Genomic DNA, 17,864 nt, shown 5'->3' with positions numbered 1-17,864 from the left:
AACCTCATTTAATAATTTGTACCAGTTCTTATGTTTTCATTTCATTTTCCACAACTTCCTCAACAAATGTATGGACATTTTGAATAGCTCAGTGAAGCTGAATTGAGCTGCCATGTGTTTTTCAAGGGAGATGAAGCCTAAATCACTGTTTCATATGTGTTTTCCATGCATATGGTAATGATTCATGGTCTGTATTTTGTAAAAGACAAAACAGACTAACTGACATAAGTCGACCCAATTGTATTACTGCCAACCCACTAGCATTTAGCAGAGGCTGAACTAGACTGATTTTTTTGTGCTCAGAACAGTGAGACTTTTTAGGTCATTATAATGATTCATGTGTTAGGGTCAGTGACCATAGACTGCAACTTTATCTGACATTTCACTGAACTATATAGTCCCCATCCCACCCACCACCCAGTGAGCCTTTTGTTAAATTGATGCCTGCAGATTTTTTTTTTTTGATTTACAATTGCAGTTTTAAGACCTTAAATTACAGAGCAGCAAATCTTCAGTACGTTTGCTCATTCAGTGTGTACATTGGAGGCTGGGGTGAATTATCTGTGAACAGTTGCTAGGACAGTTTACTGATTTACCCCCTAGCTGAGGAAATTGTCATGTTCCACAACTTTCAGTGAACAGCTGAATTTTATCTCTTATTTAGGAGGAAAATCTCCCTGCTGTGCCTTATTCCAGAATTCTGGCTCTGAACAAACCTGAGTGGCTGCATATATTCTTTGGCGTGATTGCTGCTGCCTTCTCTGGTGGCGTCCACCCTGCATTTTCTGTTATATATGGAAAAATAATTGGGGTAAGTATCAAAACTGTATGGTAAACTAACTTGAACCAGGCACAAATGCAGAACTTTAAATCCTGCCCGACCCTCCAGCTAGTCCTCTCTGGTGATGCCTTAGAGCCTCCTTCTACTCCCACTGTCACTGAACTCTACTGGAGTCTTTCCATTGACTTCAGTAGGAACTTGATCAAGCTCTTAATCTCCTCTCCCCACTTGGGACTTCTTGCCTATTTTCCAGCCCCGTATTTGGAATGACTTCACCTTTCCAGAGAAGCAAATCACCTTCCCTTATCAAACTCAGTTTTCATTTACCCTGCTCCACTGTTGTGCAGGCTCCCTGCCTTGTACTTGACCCTGCTCTTTGCATTGTACCCGTTCTCTTCGGACAGTAAGCTCCTTCAAGGTACCTTGCATTCCAACATGTTTGTAAGTACCAGGGACATCCATGGGACTGTCTGAATAATTAACCCCTTGATTCCTGAATCATTGCAGGGAAGAAATGGAGTCTTCCTTTGGATTCCAGTATATGATTGTTGGAAGCTGTTGGGAGTTGGAGCAGCAGCCAGGGAGAATGGTTGGAGCAAGATGTTAAGGGAATCTTTTATCTTCAGGCAAGAGAAGAGGGGTGTTGTAGTCAGCTGGAGGGGAGGTTGATGGTCTGACGGAGTGACGACATTCAGTGGAAGGCAGATGAGAGCTGGTGAAGTGGCAGCCTGGAGGCAGGGTTTAGTGGAACTGCAGCTCACAGGCAAATGAGGGGAGGGTCTGGTGGAGGGTTGGAGAAGGAGCAGCTGATGAGAGGCAGGTCAGCTGGGAGAGGTGCAGTGACCTCCTGGCCAGCAACAGAAAGCTGAGGGGTGGCAGAAGTCAGGTGCTGAAGAAGAGCTGAGAGAAGGTGAAGTTCAATAGTTTCTACAGTGTTTCCTGAGCTATTGTAACTGGTGGTCACTTTGTGCTCTTCTTACATAGGCTTTTGAAGAAACAGATCCTGAAAAAAGGAGCAAAAACACCACATTGCTTTCTCTAATGTTTCTTGTCCTGGCAGTGATCAGCTTAGTAACACACATCATCCAGGTAAACTTCACTACATTGAAAAGTCAAAGCTGAGTATCTGGTCACATACATTATGGTCCAGATTTTCAGATCTCGTTGAGAGGTATGTTGGGGACATAATGCAACTTTGTATTCACTACAGGGCTGCCCAGAGGATTCAGGGGGTCTGGGGTCTTCAGCGGCGGGTCCCGGAGCAGAAGGACCCCACCGCCGCCGAATTGCCTGTGACCCGGAGTGAAAGAAGCGAGAGTTTTCTGGGGTCCCCGGAGCAAGTGAAGGACCCCGCTCCAGGGCCCCCAAAAAACTCTCATGGGGGCCCCTGTGGGGCCCGAGGCCTGGGGCTAATTGCCCCACTTCCCCGCCCCGCCCCCCTCCCCCCCCCCGGCCATGATTCACTATGTTTCTTATAAACTGTTCCAGAGTCAAGCCACTGAATGGCTCAAGTGGCTGGTATGGAATACAGAGCCTTACACTTCCCGATTGCTAGTTACCAAGCAGCCCAAGGCAGCAATGCCTGAAAGATGCTGCTGACCATTCTGTGTCCTAGGGGAAATGCGTTTGGGCACAGCCCAGTTCCACAACATTGCTGTGTACGCTACAAAAAACACCGTCCCAGTCGGCACTGTTAGATAGCAGTGTGAGTAGTGAGGCTAAGGAATGAGTAAGCAGGGAAGGTGACTCCACTGCTGACCTCTGCAGCTGGCTGCGGAAGCATGTGGGTGGGGCAGTACGATGAAACTTCAGTTTCCAGGAATGTGTGTGGTACCTTTCACCAGCTTTAAACTAACATCTGAAACCATCTCCCAAAACACTGTGTAGGTTCTGTAAACTGTGTGGCTGAACGGTTGAAATATCATCACATTTACAGCAGGTTGTTCTAAATATGACTGTACAGCCCAGCACATACAATTCAACTGTTGTATTTCCCATTCTCCCTTTTCAGGGATTCATGTTTGGAAAGTCTGGGGAAGTTCTGACCAAGAGATTGCGATCTTTGTCATTCAAAGCATTGCTTCAGCAGGTACGGGCCTCGTTTCTGGGTCAGAGCGATAGACAGCAAATATGCAGCAATCCTGCCATGTGATCCAGGTGGCTTTTGTGGGGTGATATTTGTATAACACCATGAAAATTCCTGGTTCCCTGCGGCCTGTGTAGAGCCTCCCTCCAACATGGCTTCGAGAGAACCCATCCTTTTAGTGACACTTCAACACTGCGCAAGTGGCAAGTCTGTGAGCACACGTGCGAAACAAAATAAAGCAAAAGCATGTACAAATTAACTCAGTGCTGGTAGGAGAGCTGTCTAATTTTGATGCCATCTCTTTCACTATCGACCATACTGAAGAGTGTATAAAACATGCATGTATCTGAGTGCATTGGTATATTTGCAAAGATTAACAAAACAGAAGATAAATCTGTATCTGACCCTGATGGTCATGATATAAATGTTTAGATAAATAGGTTTAGGTCTGTTTGCATCCAACTCCATAGCAAACAGACCATATCATAACAGGTGTAGGTTCTCAAAGCATTATCTTTGCTCACTAGAGTGGTTTCTCTAGTCAAGATGACCAGCTGGATCAGGAATGATTTACAATAATACTATTGCAACATGACTGTCCTTGGATACTCCCTCCTGATGGATCCCTGGGAAAGGACACACCTCTCTTTGTTCCTTGCTGAGGATTCTCTGTGGGTGAACACTTAGGCACCCTGCACACCCATTGGTAGCGCTTGATATCACAGGGTTCTGCATATGCACAGGAGCATTCTAAGGGGATAGGGGAGGAGAGGGAAAATGACCAAAAAACCCAAATGTTCTGCGGGTAAGAATAGTTTATTTTAAGATCGTTTTCAGTTTATCTGACAAATGTTGCTCATCACAGAAGAAGAGTGAGTATCTTAGTGCTTATGTTGGCTCTCTCTCTTCCCCACGCACACGTGCTAGTCAAGCTTTAAATGTCCATACATTGTACTAATGACCCTGACCAGTCTGAGTTACGGTAAGAAGATTTCATTTGCAAAAGCAAAAATAACGGAACCGTCTATTCCCTTGCAGGAGATTGGCTGGTACGACGATCCTAAAAATGCCATAGGGGTTTTGTTAACCAGACTAGCTACGGACGCTTCACAAGTCAAAGGGGTATGTGTGTTTTTGTTTTTACGTTTTGCTTGCAACTATGAATTGCAGTGTTGGCAAGGGGCGATGAAGTTATTTTGGAAAACGAGTTGGTAAATCTACTCTAGAGGCTCTCTGACACATTTAAATAGTCTTGAAAACAGTTTCACTGGTCCCAATTAATGACGATTACTAAAGCTTCAGCAGATGTTCTTACACCTTCCATTTCCTTGCTGTAAGCGACTAAGTAAACAACTTAGTAACTTTAAAATTAAGCCATGTCCAAGGGCCAGTGTAAGCACTTCTGCACCACTTAAACTGCCTGATGGATCAAAGTCTTCCATGTATCAAGTGGCCCTAAAGTCCCACTTCGGTTGCTTGGAGAGGCTGTAGTTGTAGGAGAATTGCATTGCAGTCAATGCCCTGAGCTCATGTTGATGTGGGTAGATTTGTTCTTCCCAGCTCTGTCCACTACTCTTCATACACAGGAAGCCTGTTTATGTGGGCTTTCTGGGGTGAAGTGAATTGTCATTAATACAGAGTATCAGTGATGGCAGAAGCACAAGGGACTGTGTGACTTTTGGGAGTGGGGTAGGATAGGAGCCACTGAAAATCCTGCATGTAAGTGGCCAATTCTGCAGAATTTGCCAATCTCCCCTTTCCTCCCCACCACACGACCCCATCAAAAAAATTCTGAAGAAAAAAATCAGTCATACTTTTTAAAATAAAATCGCTCATGAGCAAAGAGTAATAAGTTTCCTGATTTATTCAATAGTTTAAAATAAAATTTAATTTCTACTTCACTTGTATTAAAAAAAATAAAATCCCTAGCTCTCGGATTCACTAGACTCACTAGATCCTCTGGTTTCAGAGTAGCAGCCGTGTTAGTCTGTATCCACAAAAAGATCAGGAGTCCTTGTGGCACCTTAGAGAGTAAGAGATTTATTTGAGCATAAGCTTTCGTGGGCTACAGCCCATTTCATTGGATGCATAGACTAGAACATACAGCAAGGAGATATTTATACATACAGAGAACATGAAAAGGTGGAACTACCCATACCAACTGTAGGTCTTTTTTTCTCCTGCTGATGATAGCTCAGGGTTTCTCAAACTGGGGGTCAGGACCCCTCAGGGGGTCACAAGGGTATTACATGGGGAGTTGTGACCTGTAACCTCTACCCCTAACCCCGTTGTGCCTCTAGCATTTACAATGGTGTTAAATATTTAAAAAGGTGTTTTTAATTTATAATGGGGGTTGCACTCAGAAACTTGCTATGTGAAAGGGGTCACCAGGACAAAAGTTTCAGAACCACTGTGATAGCTCATCTCAATTGATTGGCCTCTTACAGTTGGTATGGCTACTTCCACCTTTTCATGTTCTCTGTATATATAAATATCTTACTTTATGTTCCAGTCTGTGCATCCGATGAAGTGGGCGTTAGCCCACAAAAGCTTATGTTCAAATAAATTTCTTAGTCTCTAAGGTGCCACAAGTACACTAAATCTTCAGACTCAGTAGATTTCATACTCCCTCCCATCTCCTGTTTACTGCCCAGCACAGAGTGGGAATCAATCAAAGATTTGACTGAACGTACAATTAATTGAATCTTTAAAAACTGCAACTTAATTCTTGAGGATAAGGTCCATCATCCCAGCTGTCAAGGTAAAAGAGGTGCATGGGATCCAAACTATGAAAAAGCTTACTAGATCAAAATGAACATGAGAACACTGCATTCCCCGGAGCAGTGGTTCTCAACCGGCTGCGAGCAGGTTTCAGGGGGTCCGCCAAGCAGGGCCAGCATTAGACTCGCTGGGGCCAAGGGCAGAAAGCCAAAGCCCCACCTCATGGGGCTGACGCCCAGGGCCTTGAGCCCCACCACATGGGGATGAAGCCAAACCTGAACAATGTAGCTTCATGGGGGGCCCTGTGACATGGGGCCCCAGGCAATTGCCCTGCTTGCTACCCCGTAATTCTGGCCCTGGCTTTTATATGCAGAAAACCAGTTATTGTGGCACAGATGGGCCATGAAGTTTTTACAGCATGTGTGGGGGGCCTCAGAAAGAAAAAGGATGAGAATCCCTGCTCTGGAGAACAAAGAAATATCAGTGAGCGAGAAACAAGGTGGGTGAGGTAATATCTTGTATTGGATAAACTTCTCACACAGAGCTCTTCTTTAGGTCTTCTTCACCAAGAGTAGTTGGTCCAATAAAAGATATTACCTCACCTACCTTCTCTCTCCTATAGCCTGGAACTAACACGGCTACTGCTAAGTAAGTGGGCAGCCGTATGTTGTGCTAACTGAAGTCTCAAAGTGATCTTTATGTGTAAGCCCCAGAGTATATGGCAATAATTCATCTTGGCATGGCTTGGTTGTATAACTTTATTGAACACAAAAGTCTCTTGAGGGCAGGAAAGCCTCTGGCTACCAAAGAAAGTATCATACTTCCCACCCAAGGTTTTCTTGGTTTGTCCACAGTGCGATATTTGAAAGATGGATTGTTTCCACAAAAATTTCCATTTTATCTGCAGGCATGAGTAGAGCTGGCCAACATGTTTTCAGTGAATGGTATTTTTAGGAACCCCAAATCTATTCATTAATTTGACTAATAGTCAAAAGAGATAAGAAGGGAGATTTGTTTTAAGTCTAAATGTTTAATTTTGAACATTTAAAATAAGCCATTTCTACTTTTGTTTTGAAATGGCATTTCATTTTCAAATTTGACCAAATAAAAAAGAAGAGAAAAACACTGCAAAATGGTCAAATCAATACAAAAAAAATTGTGTGGGGAGGAACGGGGGGAGTTTTTAGTCAACCAAAATGTTTTGGTCAATTTGAAATTATTATTTTTTATTTGACCCCCCCCCCAGCCAAAAAATGATTTCAGATCTAATCAAATCAATTTTCCCCCTCGATTTTCCAGTTTGGCCCCCAGCTGGAAAATCCACTATTTGCTCAGCTGAGCCATGAGTATTGTCACAGTTTACACGGATCCCGTGTGCCAATCATCACTTTTACATTTCTTGATGACATGGATGTGCAGGTCCTCAGGGAGAGAAGAGCTCTTTGGTGTGAACGCTCATTTCCTGCTGCTAACACTGCTGAAAACAAAGTGCCTAATTAAAGGAACCTGCAGCTTCCATTATCTTCAGCTGATGTACAGCACCTATGAAAATCAGGCCCTAGATGCCTTAAGCTGGGCACCCAATAACTGAAATGCCCCAAATTAGAGGCTGTTGGCTCTTCATGATTTCTGTGCCTTGTTGTGGCACAGGAGGGCCCTGATATTTTTTGTTGAATTGAGCCCATGTGGCCACATTTTCATCAGGCTTCCTGAACCTCACCCACAGCTAGAGATATTTGCATATTTAATTGTCCATATGGGTTTTTGCATATATAATTGTCCTTTTTAAATGCACAACATTTATGATTGTTCTCCCTCTGAATATTTGATCCTGAGTGAACAATGATTTCATACATTTGATCGCTATTTAGTGTGTCAAGAATTAACTCTAACTTTGGACTCTTTTGCTTTTAATAGGCTACTGGAAGCCGACTTGGCTTGTTCACTAAGACTGCCTCTACCCTTCTGTCCGCCATCATTATTGCTTTTGTATATGATTGGCGATTAACTTTGCTTATCCTGGCTTGCATTCCTTTCATTATTGCTGCAAGTGCTATTCGACTGAGCTCTGTGGCTGGTCATGCATCAAAAGATCAAAAAGCTTTTGAAGAGGCCGGAAGAGTAAGATCTCCAATATAAACTAAATGGGTATAATGTTATATCGTTTTGAGGACAACATGGTCAGTGATGAGTGTCTACAGAAATTACTCTGAAAATATATTAAATAAAACAGTGATAAAGAGAGACATTCTATTATAGTGGGATGCTAGCTCCACTCTAGTTAAGGTTGAGGATGACTTTTCTTATTGCTTTAAAATCCACACAGTTACTCATATTGCCTTGAAATTCAATGGCAAAACAATTATGTTAACACAAAGTTAAGGTTGCTTGGTGGCAGGTTGTCCCCTTGCTGAACCTTGAGTTGAGCAAAACTCAAACTTCTGAACATCAGGAATTCCCCAATGCTTTCAATAATTCCCCAGTGCTCCCTGTTAACACACATACCTTTACTCTGCCAACCCCACAGTTGCTGACATGTTCAAGCTCTTCACTTTCTTCTCCAGTCCATTCAATGTCACCCACAGGATTCCAGCTAACAATATGAAAGGACAAGAATGGGTAGGGGAAGGTTGACCATGCTAGCTTCCCTCTAGCCTCTTTCAGCTATGCCTCACTGTGCATGTACTCTTGTCACTTTGAAAATTCAGAAGGTTCCAGATTGTGGTGTACACTTACCAACTCCCCAGAAAGAATATCAGACGTACAATGTGAGAACCGCTTTACAGCCTTTTATAGCTCCCATGCCCTGATGGTACATCTCAGCTGGGAGGTGATTCCCAGGTCTCATAGACATACCCATGCTAGCTCTGTTTGAGCTAGTGCACTAAAAAGAGCAGTGTAGCCAGGATGGTGGCTTGGGCGAGCCTCACAGGTAGTATGTGCCCAGGGGGTCTGGGTGGGTTTGTACTCATGTGACTAGCTCAAGCCACTGCTCGTGCCACCCTGGCTATGCACAGTGGGTACATCTATGCAAGCTGGGACTCGCACCTCCCAGCTTAAGGGTAGGGCTACTGTTACATACACGATACCATCTCAACCTACACTTTCCTTTAGCCATCCTGAAAGCATTAGAATCCTTTCAAATTCCACCTCACAGCTGGCAATATCCTTTGTAATTAAAGCCCCGTGCCCTGTTACTGACATAACCCACACAATTCCACATAGAACTCAGACATACTTCATTCTGCACACCTGCACCTCCTGCCTTTCCACACACACACAGAGATCTCCTCATATCTCAGTCACAGCTCTGTCACACATCTCCAAGTCATCCAGAGATCTCACTAACACACCTACCAAGCAGAGCTAACTACATCCTCCGCTCTTCAGTACAGTTTCATTTGTCACTGAGCACACTCACTTTGCCTGGAGTGTGCATAGATAATAAATGCTTAGATTGCTCATATGGCAGCTCGCTACTGAAAATACCCTGTGCCCTGCTAATGATATAAGGTATGCAATTCTGCACTTTTCTGTTGCACACAGGATCCTGGAGGTACATAGATTAATAGATTCATTGACTCTAGGACTGGAAGGGACCTCGAGAAGTCATCGAGTCCAGTCCCCTGCCCTCATGGGAGGACGAAATACTGTCTAGACCATCCCTGATAGACATTTATCTAACCTACTCTTAAATATCTCCAGAGACGGAGATTCCACAACCTCCGTAGGCAATTTATTCCAGTGTTTAACCACCCTGACAGTTAGGAACATTTTCCTAATGTCCAACCTAAATCTCCCTTGCTGCAGTTTAAGCTCATTGCTTCTTGTTCTATCAATAGAGGCTAAAGTGAACAAGTTTTTTCCCTCCTCCTGATGACACTCTTTTAGATACCTGAAAACTGCTATCATGTCCCCTCTCAGTCTTCTCTTTTCCAAACTAAACAAACCCAATTCTTTCAGCCTTCCTTCGTAGGTCATGTTCTCAAGACCTTTAATCATTCTTGTTGCTCTTCTCTGGACCCTCTCCAATTTCTCCACATCTTTCTTGAAATGCGGTGCCCAGAACTGGACACAGTACTCCAGTTGAGGCCTAACCAGCGCAGAGTAGAGCGGAAGAATGACTTCTCGTGTCTTGCTCACAACACACCTGTTAATGCATCCCAGAATCACGTTTGCTTTTTTTGCAACAGCATCATACTGTTGACTCATATTGAGCTTGTGGTCCACTATAACCTCTAGATCCCTTTCTGCCGTACTCCTTCCTAGACAGTCTCTTCCCATTCTGTATGTGTGAAACTGATTGTTCCTTCCTCAGTGGAGCACTTTACATTTGTCTTTATTAAACTTCATCCAGTTTACCTCAGACCATTTCTCCAATTTGTCCAGATCATTTTGAATTATGACCCTGTCCTCCAAAGCAGTTGCAATCCCTCCCAGTTTGGTATCATCTGCAAACTTAATAAGCGTACTTTCTATGCCAACATCTAAGTCGTTGATGAAGATATTGAACAGAGCCCGTCTCAAAACAGACCCATGCGGAACCCCACTCGTTATACTTTTCCAGCAGGATTGGAACCATTAATAACTACTGAGTATGGTTATCTAGCCAGTTATGCACCCACCTTATAGTAGCCGCATCTAAATTGTATTTGCTTAGTTTATCGATAAGACTATCGTGCGAGACTGTATCAAATGCCTTACTAAAGTCTAGGTATACCACATGCACCGCTTCTCCCTTATCCACAAGACTCGTTATCCTATCAAAGAAAGCTATCAGATTGGTTTGACATGATTTGTTCTTTACAAATCCATACTAGCTATTCCCTATCACCTTACCACCTTCCAAGTGTTTGCAGATGATTTCCTTAATTACTTGCTCCATTATCTTCCCTGGCACAGAAGTTAAACTAACTGGTCTGTAGTTTCCTGGGTTGTTTTTATTTCCATTTATAGATGGGCACTATATTTGCCCTTTTCCTGTCTTCTGGAATCTCTCCCGTCTCCCATGGTTTTCTAAAGATAATAGCTAGAGGCTCAGATACCTCCTCTGTTAGCTCCTTGAGTATTCTAGGATGCATTTCATCAGGCCCTGGTGACTTGCAGGCATCTAACTTTTCTAAGTGATTTTTAACTTTGTTCTTTTTTTATTTTATCTTCTAAATCTACCCCCTTCCTATTAGCATTCACTATGTTAGGCAGTCCTTCAGACTTCTCAGTGAAGACCGAAACAAAGAAGTCATTAAGCATCTCTGCCATTTCCAAGTTTCCTGTTACTGTTTCTCCCTCCTCACTGAGCAGTGGGCCTACCCTGTCCTTGGGCTTCCTCTTGCTTCTAATGTATTGATAAAAAGTCTTCTTGTTTCCCTTTATTCCCATAGCTAGTTTGAGCTCATTTTGTGCCTTTACCTTTCTAACCTTGCCCCTGCATTCCTGTGTTGTTTGCCTATATTCATCCTTTGTAATCTGACCTGGTTTCCTAAGTTCTGCTTTGCTCTCTCACATACCTCAGAGTGATCCACACATCCTCACATCACCAAGACACTTACCAAGCAGTCCCAGCTACTGTTTCCACTATTTAATGTAGGTACACCTAGAATCCTGACTGCAACTGGAGTATATGTAAATAATTCCCATTCGCTACTGCCAGCTCTATGGAACAGATGGAACATGGGGTGGGCAGCCTTTGGTTTTCTTTTTTCTTTCTTTCTTGTCCTGTAATATTGTTAGATGGAATCCTGTGGGTGACAGAGAATGGGCTGTAAAACCTTGTGCATGTCAGCAGCTGCGGGGTTGGCAGAGCAAAGGTATGTGTGTTAACTGGGCACTGCGGAAAGAGGGCAGAGGTAAGCTTGCATGCACAACCTGACTTGTGCATCTCCTGGTTTTTGGTACTTTGAGTTTTGTTCCACACAGCATTCTGCAGGGTTACGATACCCCCAAGCAACCATAACTCTGCATTTAATGGCAGTTGTACATACAGTGTTCTACAATTAGCATACTGAGCCAGCTGCACCCCCTGACACACACATTTATCAGCTGTGCCTCACGGGCCCTGCTTCAGCACACCTCCCCCGCCATACCTCTGACCCATTCACTGCATTCCCCCGTCCCCACTACCATACTGAGGCCTCCCTACTACAAGCAGGGAACACATCTCCCTGAAGTTTTCACTCCCTGTATACTGACTTTTCCATTGCTGTCACTTCTTCCCTTCTCTAATCTGACTCCCATGCAGTGCCTGGGGTGAAGGACAGCTGCGTTCCAGTGGCATAGTGTTCCTGGTCGTGTTCCAGAATGGCTAGAGGGTGGAGTTTGTAGCAGGCTGGTGGGAGAAATCCCAGATAGGGTTTGTGTTCCAAAACACTGACAATTTTATGTTTGAGAGAAAAATCCTCTGACCCCTTTCCGATAGATGTACCCAATCTCCAAGAACAGTGAGGTGTCAGAGCTTGTAATGGTTTCTGGTCAGCCACGAACCCTCCAATTTCCCCATGAATGTGTATCCAATAGCTTTCCTGTAGTGTTGGGGTGCACTGACAGAGCTGGGACGTGCAACGGGTCAGGTGCATTGGTAGAACTGGGGTATAGGAAGGTTGGGGTACACTGGAAGGGCTGGGGCTGCAGGAAAGTTGGGGTGCATGAGAGGTTGGGGTGCAAAGACAGCTGTGGGATGCAGAGGGTTAGGATGCCAAGACCAAGCTGGGGGTTGGGGTGCAGGAAGGTTGAGGTGCAGCATGGCTTGTTTATTGGCAGAGAGGGCACAGCGGGTTGCGGTGCAGGGCTGGGGTGCACTGGAAGAGATGGGGGGTCACGTACCTTCATCACTTGAACCTCTTACCTCTCCTACCACCCATTCCTATTTACCCCAATCCCCCTTCCCAGCAAGGTTGCCAATTTTGGTTGAACCTATTCCTGGAGGTTTCATCACATGACACAATCTTTGAAGATTAATCTTTAATTCCTGAAAAACAACGAGGAGTCTGGTGGATTTGTGGATACAGACTAACATGGCTACTCCTCTGATACTTTAATTCCTGGAGACTCCAGGATAATCCTGGAGGTTTGGCAACCCTATTTCCCAGAAACTTTACACATCCAATTTTCCACCCAAATGCTTTGATTGCATTTCTCCCAAAAATGTGAGTGTGTGTGTGTGTAATTAACATATCTTTAGCAGTGTTAATTGAAGGGTGAGTTCACAGCCATCCAGTGGTTTGTGATTCATCTTCCAGTCCTTTGTATCTACCTATGAACTCTAGCTCTATAGTTCTAGCTCTAAGTTTTTGTTTTTGTTATTTTTTTAAAAACACCCACCACCTAGAAACTTTTTTTTTTAAAATGACTGTTTTAGGGCTTGTATCTCCAGAATGTCTGGCTCAACAGATGTCAAGTTTGGGTCATTAACCCTGTCCTGCCATCTCCTCCGATGCACCACTATAAATTGGTGAACCTTATGGGGGTGCAAGATACGTGTAGTGATCCAAATTTGGGGTTATTTGACCAACGGGTTCATGAGATGCCATTTCCCACCAAATAATCAGCTTTTCTAAAGGTTCGTTCTAGTAATGTTTTTTTTGCGCACATCTAGAGATCAGACCATGGGTCTGATCCTGGCACAAGGGTCTCATTCACTTGAGGGTTAACCCCAGAGAATGCATGGCATCCACTAGCCACTTGGGGGAAGCAAGATTCAGAACATTATTAGCAAGAGAGTTTGGCCATCCACTTAGGCTCTTGAGTAAAGGTCAAGCACTCCACAAGTTACATTGAGCACGTACGTTAAGCGAACCCCAAAGGATTTGCAGGTAGAATATGGTCAAAGTGGCTGGATAGACTGAAGAGATGTACAGTAAGTGTTTGTTCCTGAACTCCCCCAGCTACTGACAGTTCACGGTGCCCTTTGCTGAAAACCTGGGAAAGCTTGGCTGGCATGTTGCTAAAATCTGGTACTATCAGGCTTTTATTTTGGAGGGGGGTGTAATGTCATCAAAGTATTTTTGTTTAAAAAAAATAGGCGTGCAAATGCTTGCTGGCAAAAGAGGAGCATTTTATGGGATGGAGGAGTTAGGGGAATGGGGTGAGAGGGGTTTGGGGCTGCACAGAGAAGAGGGGGGATTATGGGGAGGGAGATAAATGGGGACAGGTGGTAGAGGAGTTGGGTTTGGGGAATGGATACTGGGAAGCAGACATGGGGGTTTGTTGCACAGGGTCTGGGGGGAATAGGGGCAGCTCCACATTCTCCCCTTCTGTTCCTCTTGTGTGTGTGCTTGAATCTGGGGGACCCCCTAGCTCTCTAGGGAAGTCTTAGCCCCTCCCCCCACCCCCTGCATGTGAGGTGGAATTTTTTTGGGGGAGGGGGGCGCTTGCCTCTCTGGGGGTGACTGAGCCCTGCACCTGACCCCCCTCTGTTTGCCAGGCTCTGAAGCTGCCTTGCCCAGCCGCGGGGATCTATCTGCCTTCCATGTCCCCTCTTATGTGAGCCAGGGTCTGCAGTAGGCATTGCTTTCTGGGGACATCTAAGCCCCTCTCCCTACCTCCTCACATGAACTGGAATCTGGGATGCTTTGTCCCTCTAAGGGAGTCTGGCCCCCTCTCTCTGCCTCTCCCCATGTGAGCTTGGATCAGGGAAGTGCGGGTCCTCTGAGTGGGAAGCTTAGAACAGGCATGCTCAGAGCATGGCCCAAGAACACACTGCTGAGAGAGGGGTGAGGAGCTGAGAATGGGCATGTCAGAAACTCTACAGTCCTGGGGAGGGGGAATGGGAAAACCCACTGGCATGAATGGAGCAGTTCATATGTCTCAGAGCTAGGTGACCAGGTGTCTCAATTTTATAGGGACTGTCCCGATATTCGGGGCTTTGTCTTATATAGGAGCCTATTACTCCCCACCCCTGTCCTGATTTTTCACACTTGCTGTCTGGTCACCCTCCTCAGAGCTAGATTCTGGCTGAATTCAGGCTGGGTGTTCACTTTCAGCTGAGAACATCCCATTGAGATGAATGGGCCACTTCACAGCTCTCTGAGACTGTTATGATGCTGATGGATGTGTGGAGCACCTCTGCTCCATTGGCCTTCTAATTGTATACAGCATTATAACTGAGCACCAGCTCTGCTCTGGCTAAGGTGGGGAAGCCCCTCCTGTTTAAAGGATGACTACTAAGTATGCTAAAATTTGTGTGTTTACACAGATTGTCTTGAAATTTGCTATGTGTCATGAAAGCGTAGGGTAGGGTGAGTGATCCAAAGATGGGGTCATTTGAGTATGGGGTTCTCCAGAGCCTCCAGGGGAAAAAAATTAAGTTCACGGATTCTAGCAGCTTTGAAGTTCTACGCCCACCCTGAGCAGAAATCTGAAAACGAAATGTAAACTTTTGTTTTGTTTTAATTTGGAGAAATGGACTCTGAGCACAGGCTCTCAAACTGTGTTTGAAAAGAAAATTAATTACAAGGAGTGATTGCAGTGTAAGAGTAAATGGGAAGAAGGGAGCTGTTTTGGGTCTAGAGCAAGGGATGGGGGCATAGGTGCTGACTCTGTGGGTGGAAAAAAATTGATGGATGCTTAGCACCCACTGGCAGCCAGCTCCCTCCCTTCTCCCACAGCGCCTCCCACCCACTGGTGGCCCCACAGATCAACTCCTTCCCCCTCCCTCCCAGTGCTTCCTGCCCACCACAATCTGCTGTTCTGCAGTGTGCAGGAGGTGCTGGGGGGAAAGGGGAAGCAGGGGGATGAGGTGAACTCGGGGGAGGGGGAGGAACTGGGCGGGAGGAAGTGGGGTGGGAAGAGGCAGGACGCAGGTGGGACTTTGGGGGAAGGGGTGGAGTGGGGGCGGGGCCTGGAGATGAGCAGGGGGCTTGAGCACCCCTGGGGAAAGGAGGAAGCTGGCACATGCAAATTTAAATATCTGAAATCCAGAAAATGAGAAGTTAAGATACACGTTGCCCCTGTGGGAGTGCTGGTCAAAGCGTGTGGGGGAAGGGCCTGGTTTGGAGAAGGGGTGGACTGAGTGGGCCTGGCACATGGCTGGGGAAGCCTGGCAGAAGCAGGAACAGGAGTCCCCATTGGGGGTGGGTAGTAGGAGTGTGGGGCTCACCCAGTTCTATGTGCCGCTCAGGCTTCATAATCAAGGTAGCATGCAGCCCTCCAGTGAGCTGCTGCCTGGGATATGGGTACTCAGAGCAAGGAGCAACTTCTTACCTTTTAATGCCTTCTATAGTGCCAGCTAATGCTGCTGTACAACAAAATGTACAGATGGGGGAGGAGTACTTAGGAATCACATAGCAGCCATGTTAGCTTAGCAGAAAGACCACGGTGTGACCTTAGACAAATAATTTAATGGTTGTGCCCCGGTTTCCCTGAGAATGATACTTAATCACATTTTTTTATTAAAAGAAAAGCACTTTTAGAGCGAAAGATGAAAAGTGCTAGAGATGTGCTAACTACGTAGCGGTAGGAGTAGACTCAAACATAAGAGAATATTTCATATCCGTCTTGTCTCCCCATTTAGATTTCAGTGGAAGCGGTTGAAAATATAAGAACTGTGGCTTCATTAACTAGTGAAGATGCATTCTATGAGAGATATAATGCAAGTTTGAATGGTCCATACAGGTAGGATTTGCTCTCAAACAATTCTGTTTTTTAAAAACAATGAATACATATTTTCTTAATTTAAAACAACTCAGGATTTATTCATATTACATTCATTTGCAGACTGAAAATATTAAACACATAAATGATTTGAAAAGATTTTGGCAGAGTAAAATGTTTTTACTCAGTTTCTTTAAAATATCTTCTTAGACGCTATTGTGAGTGACGTAATATTTGTGTGTGAGAGAGAATGTAATGACCTGGTTTAAAGTTTGTTTTAACATGAATATGGGATGTTTACTTGCTTCACAGCAGAATGAGTTTCATAGGTCAAGTGGCAAAGACTTTATACTACATAATGTCACCGTGGATTATGACTTGTACTACAAGTAAGGACTTGCAGGTCTTGAAATAAGGTGCATTTCTTTTTCCCCTTTGGCCTTTTCAGTCACACTCGACAAGCTAACCACTGCAGGGGCTAATTTCTAATATCCAAAATGTCCGACATTTTCCTAGTCTCCATTTTATTTAAATGAAATGATCTACAATCCATTTTGTTTCTTTCCCCTTAAATAAGTTTTAAGTAAAAGCAGGGATTGAAAAATGACAGTCCGCTGCCAATGACAGTTTTATGGCTCAATATTCTATAGACCATCAGTATGAGGGGAAAAAATCTATATTTAATTGGAGGAATAGGATTCTTAGATTTAGCACTTATCTCAAGTCCTGGCAGGTCATTGTATCACAATATTATGAATTATAGAGAAACTATTTTGGAAAACATTTTTTAAAATGTATGAGCACTAGAGATGAGTGAAAATCTGAATTTCTATCCTGTGGGAAATTCTAATATTTCAACCTCTGTTTTGCTCTGAAGTAGGATAAAATGTGAAAATATATCAATTTTTTTTCACAGAAAGAAAATTTTTTGAAAAATTTCAATGTAGAAATGGCAAATCATTCCATTTTTGCATTTTTTCTCCAAACAAAATATGTTTGGAGAAAAACATATTTAATTTTTCTTTTGTTTAACTGATCTGAAAGTTTTTGTTTTTATCTAGTTCAACATCAAACTGCATATCCCTGTTTTGGAACATTGCCTCTCTTACAGGACGGGCTCCCTGGTTGGACTACATCTCCCATGATGCAGTGTGGTCTCCCTTCTGACTGAGTGGCATAATGCATTATCGGAGTCCCATAGCTATGGGCGCAAAGCAGAAATATTCAGATCAAACCAACCCAGAATAAAATATTTTGTTACTTTTTTCCCAATGGAAAATTTGAAATGTGCAGAAATTGCATTTTCTGTTCAAAAATCATTTTGTCAGAACTAGTACCAGAGTCTGTCACAGCAAGGTCTGCACATAATTAGAGTGATTTAGTTTTACCATCCCACACAACAACATTGGTCACCATTTAAAAGTCACCACTGTACAATGGGGTCTGAGTTTCTACTTTTTCCCCTCCTGTACTCAGAGCAGGCAATATCTGCAGTGCTTCAGTTATGCTGTGTTGTAGACATTGACTTTTCCCTGGTGACCACTACATTTATACAAATTGTCCAAAAGTCCAAACATTCAAAGATCATAAGAGACTTATCGAAATTATCAATTTGCTTTGTGTCAGCTTGCTTTGGCCATCCATAAACATTTATTCTGGAAACCAGCATTCAAGTGTTAAAATGTTTTG

General features: G+C 44.1%; 1 protein-coding gene across 1 annotated transcript in view; it reads left to right on the top strand.

Annotated features, from left to right (window-relative positions):
• Window positions 1–17,580, top strand: part of LOC123363275 (ATP-dependent translocase ABCB1-like) — a 54,919-nt gene extending 37,339 nt beyond the window's left edge. The window contains exons 17-23 of the mRNA XM_045004143.1: window positions 665–811; window positions 1,766–1,870; window positions 2,793–2,870; window positions 3,906–3,989; window positions 7,506–7,709; window positions 16,096–16,196; window positions 17,237–17,580. Of these exons, the coding sequence (XP_044860078.1) occupies window positions 665–811; window positions 1,766–1,870; window positions 2,793–2,870; window positions 3,906–3,989; window positions 7,506–7,709; window positions 16,096–16,196; window positions 17,237–17,342 (825 nt within the window). The 3' untranslated portion in view covers window positions 17,343–17,580. The remainder of the gene's footprint in view (window positions 1–664; window positions 812–1,765; window positions 1,871–2,792; window positions 2,871–3,905; window positions 3,990–7,505; window positions 7,710–16,095; window positions 16,197–17,236) is intronic.
• Window positions 17,581–17,864: the final 284 nt, after the last annotated feature.

This window comes from Mauremys mutica, chromosome 2, assembly GCF_020497125.1.
Source record: "Mauremys mutica isolate MM-2020 ecotype Southern chromosome 2, ASM2049712v1, whole genome shotgun sequence".
Lineage (NCBI taxonomy): Eukaryota > Metazoa > Chordata > Testudines > Geoemydidae > Mauremys > Mauremys mutica.
This window is presented reverse-complemented; position numbering and strand designations above follow the sequence as displayed.